Source organism: Brassica rapa, chromosome A09 (genome assembly GCF_000309985.2).
Source record: "Brassica rapa cultivar Chiifu-401-42 chromosome A09, CAAS_Brap_v3.01, whole genome shotgun sequence".
Lineage (NCBI taxonomy): Eukaryota > Viridiplantae > Streptophyta > Magnoliopsida > Brassicales > Brassicaceae > Brassica > Brassica rapa.
In genome coordinates, this window is record NC_024803.2 from 19,571,990 (window position 1) to 19,577,649 (window position 5,660).

General features: G+C 34.8%; 1 protein-coding gene across 1 annotated transcript; it reads right to left on the minus strand.

Annotated features, from left to right (window-relative positions):
• Window positions 1-1,230: 1,230 nt before the first annotated feature.
• On the minus strand, window positions 1,231-2,969 carry LOC103838878. The gene is made up of 3 exons (XM_009115327.3): window positions 2,623-2,969; window positions 1,842-1,922; window positions 1,231-1,761 (listed from the first exon to the last, which is right to left on the minus strand). Exons 1-3 carry the CDS (start codon window positions 2,779-2,781, stop codon window positions 1,429-1,431), a joined length of 573 nt encoding a protein of 190 aa, XP_009113575.1. The 5' UTR covers window positions 2,782-2,969; the 3' UTR covers window positions 1,231-1,428.
• Window positions 2,970-5,660: the final 2,691 nt, after the last annotated feature.

The following is a 5,660-nucleotide window of genomic DNA, read 5'->3' on the forward strand; positions in this document are numbered from 1 at the left end:
TCACACAACACAAAATCAATATAGTAAGGTTAAAGAACCCAAATACCTGTGATGGGACCCTTAGATGGGCCTGGAGGTTTAGTATCCTCTAGTTCTAAAGCGTAAACTCTACCTCCTATAGCTTGCCTTTTTGGCGGTGGTGCGATTGCAGGTGGAGCTGGAGGAGGATGGACATTGATTGGCGTAGCTGGGATAGGACGGTTGACGCTGCACTGGGTAGAGATGTGCCCTTTCTTTCCACACGTGAAACATGTAGGATTGTAGGAGTTTGACTGAAAGGATCCAGGTTTCTTTCCGAAGCATTCACTTGACTTATGACCTATCTTGCCACAATTAAAGCATTTTTATGTGAACAGAGATCGTCGACTTGGCTCTCCTGATTCTCTTTCTTTATTTTTACCCTTGAATGATTTTTGATTTCCACCATACTTTCCTTCTTGATGCTGCTTGGACTTTTTACTTGCCGCCTTCTCAGCTTCTAATCTGATCTCCACATTCACAGCCTTTTCTATTAGCTCGGTGAGACTCTCGTAGTTCTCGATTGCCAGTCTATTTTTCAACTCTGGTTTTAAACCAACCATAAAATTGGATATTATGGTTTCTTCATCATCTTGTAGACTAAATCCGTGAAATCAACATAGGTGTTGATTTCTATAGGTGATTTGGACAAAAAAATTTTTTAACATTTTTATAAAGTAATCATGTTTTAGTTTTAAGAAATAAAGATTCAGCAAAAAAAGTTAGAAAATAAAATATTTTAACTATTAAAAATAATATTTACATCTTTTATTAAGTGCTTTGAAATTAATCCACAGTTAAAAAAAAAATTAAAGCCAAAGCAAAAAATTTATTGCCGATTTTCAGCAAAAGAAAAACTAAAGTTAGAGCACCAACCAAACAACCCGTAGACTTTGTGAGCACATTTGTTTTAGATTATCTTCAGAAAAGGGCAACCGACCTCTCTTCAATTCGATCTAAGTAAGGTTTTTTTGCCCGCCTCTCGCTTTGCCTGTGGAAGTGTGACGTAACAGAGAATGCAATTATACAAACGACATATCACGAATCATGCCTTATTTGTGATTTATACATGCAATCAGTAGACAAAAGAAACCATTTGCTATAGCAAAATCTGCAGTTGTCATTTACACATTTTCAATTATTTACCTACTTGACCATAATTCGACTGCAGTAAGAGTTATGATAAGAACGATTTGCTAGATGATCTTCGAGTAGTTTGAAACATGAACAGTAAAGAGTTGAACGAGTGATAAAAGTCACAGACACAATGATTTACATGTGACCATCAGAAACCCTTGCCAAAATACCAGAAACCCATCAGATAAGAACCAATTGATACATTTATGAAGAATCAAACCAGTTTTGTATAGAGAAAACATCATCAAACGAGAGTGTATTACATCATAGTTATTAGTCTGCATGCATATCCATTGAAGAATCAAAAGAACCTGGAGAATTAGATCCCCTGTTCAGTTCACTGCTTCTGGTTCCGCCAGATATGTAGCCTCCCTGGGGGATATGGTAGTTCTGAAGGCTACGGCGTATGGGACTTGAAAGGGCGTTTGAGAAAACCGAGTTCTTCGCCTGGTTTTCGCATTGCTCCGACCGAACCACAGGAACAGCTGTAGGGCAAGACGTGCCTGAAGAGGCCATGAGCCCGGAACTCGTGACATTCATTGCTGGTTGTGTTGGCGGCGCTCTTGGGGAAATTGGGGGTTCCTCTGTGCAGCACTCTAGCTCGTTCTGCAATTGCGGAAACAAGAAACTCAATCAAGAACAGAAAAATCAGATCTGGCCAAGTTTCAAGAGTGACATATACGAACCTGAATGTAATTGATTATATCCATAGATGTCACTCTTGACCCTCCTTCTTGTTGTCTCCATATCCATTGGTACAATTTTTCCTGAAACATGGAAGATGAGCAGAACGTTAACTTAGATAAAGAATGCATAAAACTAGCTAGAGTCCCGTAATCTGATCTCATGCAGTATGTCATCATCCAAGAAGAAGCTTCACATCACAACATCATGTAAATTTCAGTCAACCAAGGAACGACAGGAACAGACAGACGATACACTGTTAATTTGATTTAGGCTACAGAAGCAAACATACAAAACAGTCTTATTACCGATAAAAGAACCACGGAAACAAGAACAGAAAGATGCTTTCACTTCTTTGGCTTTGGTTTCATTGATAGGAGATGCAATGACACAGAAACACTTTTCATGAAAAAGAAATATTTATGTACGGACACAAGTCCCCCCCCCCCCACACCTAAACTATCTTGAGGAAAATTAACACACATGGTTGTACATGAAACACCAAAAGCTTAATGCAACATAAACAATACTAGATAAGATTAGACGAAAGAGAGGAAATTAACAACTTTTGGTTAAAATTCTCAACTTCAATTACAATCAATAATTTTACATGAGAAACACCAAAAGAACAATGCAACTAATACACTCATAACAGAAATTAATAGATTAGGCAGAACTTATCTAAAAATCAAAACTTGAATCCATAAAATAGAAAAAAAAAAACAAAAAGCTTTCAAATCGAATAGATAAGAATGAATAAAAAAAAAAGGGTTAAAAACATACGAGACCATGGCGTTCACCGGCTTGGAAAGATAGTTTCTGGTGGTTCATGGACTGAGTGTAAAGCTGAGATAACGAGTTCGCGGCTGTTCGAAACGAGGCGTAAACAGTCCGATCTACCTCATCGAGGCTCGTCGCTGTAGCTTTTCTCTTCTTCCCCATCCCTTTAAGATTCTTCTATAATCGGAATCGGATCTTCTTCCCCTAGATTAGACGGCCACGATTTCTCCGTCGGCGATCAACGGATGGTCGTTGGTCTCACGACCTGTCTCGATCGGCGATTTTGATAAATTATAAAGACAGCAGATTGGACAAAGAGAAGAGGGGCACTTCTCTCACTTTATACGAAACCGCAGGACTAGGCATGGGTGTTCGATAGAGCTGGGAATTTTAATTAATGCCCGCGGGTCCCGCCCCATTTGATCCGCTGCGGGGCGGGTGCGGGTCGAAGAATTTGAAAATTTGCAATGGCGGGTGCGGGTGCGGGTCAAGATTATTTTAAGCGGGGCGGGTACGGGTCAGTCGAATTTGAGTCGCGGGTACTCGTTAACCCGCAAATTTAAGAAAAAAAGATTTTTTTTTAAAAAAAAAATGTTTTTTTATAAAAAATATATTAAATTTCGTAAATATTTATATAATTTTAATTATTAATATATTATTTTAATATAATTTTTTAAAAATAATATTTTTTAACTATATAATAATTATTTTTAATTAAAATAATTATTTTTAATATAATTAATATTACCCGCGGGTTAAGCGGGTTACCCGCGGGTTTTTGCGGGGCGGGTGCGGGTAGAAATTTTTTTGTTTGTGAGTTATGCGGGTCGATTTTTTGAATCAAAAAAATGATTCAACCCGCAGCGGGGCGGGACGGGTCGGGGCGGGTTGACCCGCAAACCCAGCACTAGTGTTCGATGCTGTTCGGTTCGGGCTGGTTGGGCACGGTCCAATTCGGCCTAATCCGGTTTTTCCGTTTTCAGAAATTCAGCTTTCCCGGTTTTTCATTTGGTTGGCAAAAGGGTAATTGGCATGTATAACAAGGAAAAAACGTATAATGCATTGACTAGCCAATTTTCCTAACATATATATACACGGTGTTATAATTATATAATAATACTATAGTGCTTTTTCTTCCAAACGGTGCAACCTAAAAGCAAAAAAAATAATAAAAATATTAATTATTATATGTAAAAAGTAACTCGTAGCTTTAATCTCTTCACATCTTTTCTTTTTATTTCTCTCCGTAATTTCCAGAGAAGTTGAATGGTCTCCGACACTGCTTTGATTCACATCGTCACCTCCGTCGGATTTGCTCAGTTGGTTTAGGGTCTAGTATTTCAGAGTTGGAAGTTGGTTGTGATTCTGATTGTGATTTTAGTACTATATTATGTTGGTTAGATGAAATAGAACAATTAATTATATACTATTTTTGTATTTTGATTTATTTAAGTTATTTTACATTTGGTTTTGGGTTTATGAATTCGGGTTTAGGGTTTAGTATTTAGGGCTTCAAGGTGGGTTTGTTCAGGATCTAGTATTTCAGGGTCGGAGGTTGGTTGAGGTTGGAGGTTGGTTGTGATTCTGATTGTGGTTATAGTACTATACTATGTTGGTGAAATGAAATAGAACAGTTAAATTTATACTATTTTCGTATTTTAATTTATTAAAGATATTTACATTTGGGTTTGGGTTTATGAATTCAGGTTTAAGGTTTAGTATTTATGGCTTTGAGGTGGGTTGGTTTAAGGTTTAGTATTTCAGTGTTGGAGGTTGGTTGTGATTCTGGTGGTTATAGTACTATACTATGTTGGTGAGATGAAATAGAACAGTTAAATTTATACTATTTTCGTATTTTAATTTATTAAAGATATTTTACATTTGAGTTTGGGTTTATGAATTCGGGTTTTGGGTTTAGCATTTATGGATTTGAGGTGGGTTGGTTTAGGGTTTAGTATTTCAGTGTTGAAGGTTGGTTGTGATTCTGGTAGTTTTAGTACTATACTACATTGGCGAGATGAAATAGAATAGTTAATTATATACTATTTTGTATTTTAATTTATTAAAGATATTTTACATTGGGTTTGGGTTTATGAATTTGGGTTTAGGGGTTAGTATTTATGGTTTTGAGGTGAGTTGGTTTAAGGTCTAGTAATTCAGGGTTAGAGATTGGTTGGGGTTAGAGATTGGTTGGGGTTGGAGCTTGGTTGTGATTCTAATTGTGTTTATAGTACTTTACTATGTTCGTGAGATGAAATAGAATATTTTCTCTTCTATCATGTGTGTTGAATACATCTGTTATATATGTTTCGTATAATTAAGTGTCCCTAAAAAAACCACGTCTCTTATATTTTGAAGTGGAACTGGCAGCCTGTTACGTGAAGGGATAGAACCGGTTTGATTGAGACCAAAAAATCTGACATTAAATTATGTCAAAATCAATGTTAGTTCTTTAATTTGTCTCTCAAATATGGCTATCTCGCCAATAAACCCATTGCAAAACTAGGAGCTAACTTATATCCACAAAAAAAAAAAAAATCATCTCCAGTTGAGTTTCAGCTTATCTCTGATATACAATTATAAAAATTGTCTAAGGCCTTGATTGGTAGAGCGTTAGCTTAGCAATAGCAGTATGTTACTGGAGTTGTATGCTTTTGCTAAACTGTTTAATATGATGATTGGTAGAGTAATATGAGTATGATATTTAAATTATTATAAAAATTAGTATGTAATATATAATATATTTATTTTTAATGAACATATTTCTAATATATATATTTTTTAAAAATGAAAAAACTATATATATTTTTATTTTATTTTTTAATTTAAAAATTATGTTTATATCAAAAAATATTATTTTAAAATAAATTTATAATTAAAATATCTATTTAAAAAATAATATTTCACATTTAAAATAAATGAAATTATAAAAAAATAAAATAATATTTTATATTTTATATTTTAAATGTGAAAAACTACTTAAAAAAATATTTTTATTGTAAATTAATTTTAAAAATCAACATTTTATTTTCTTGATATAA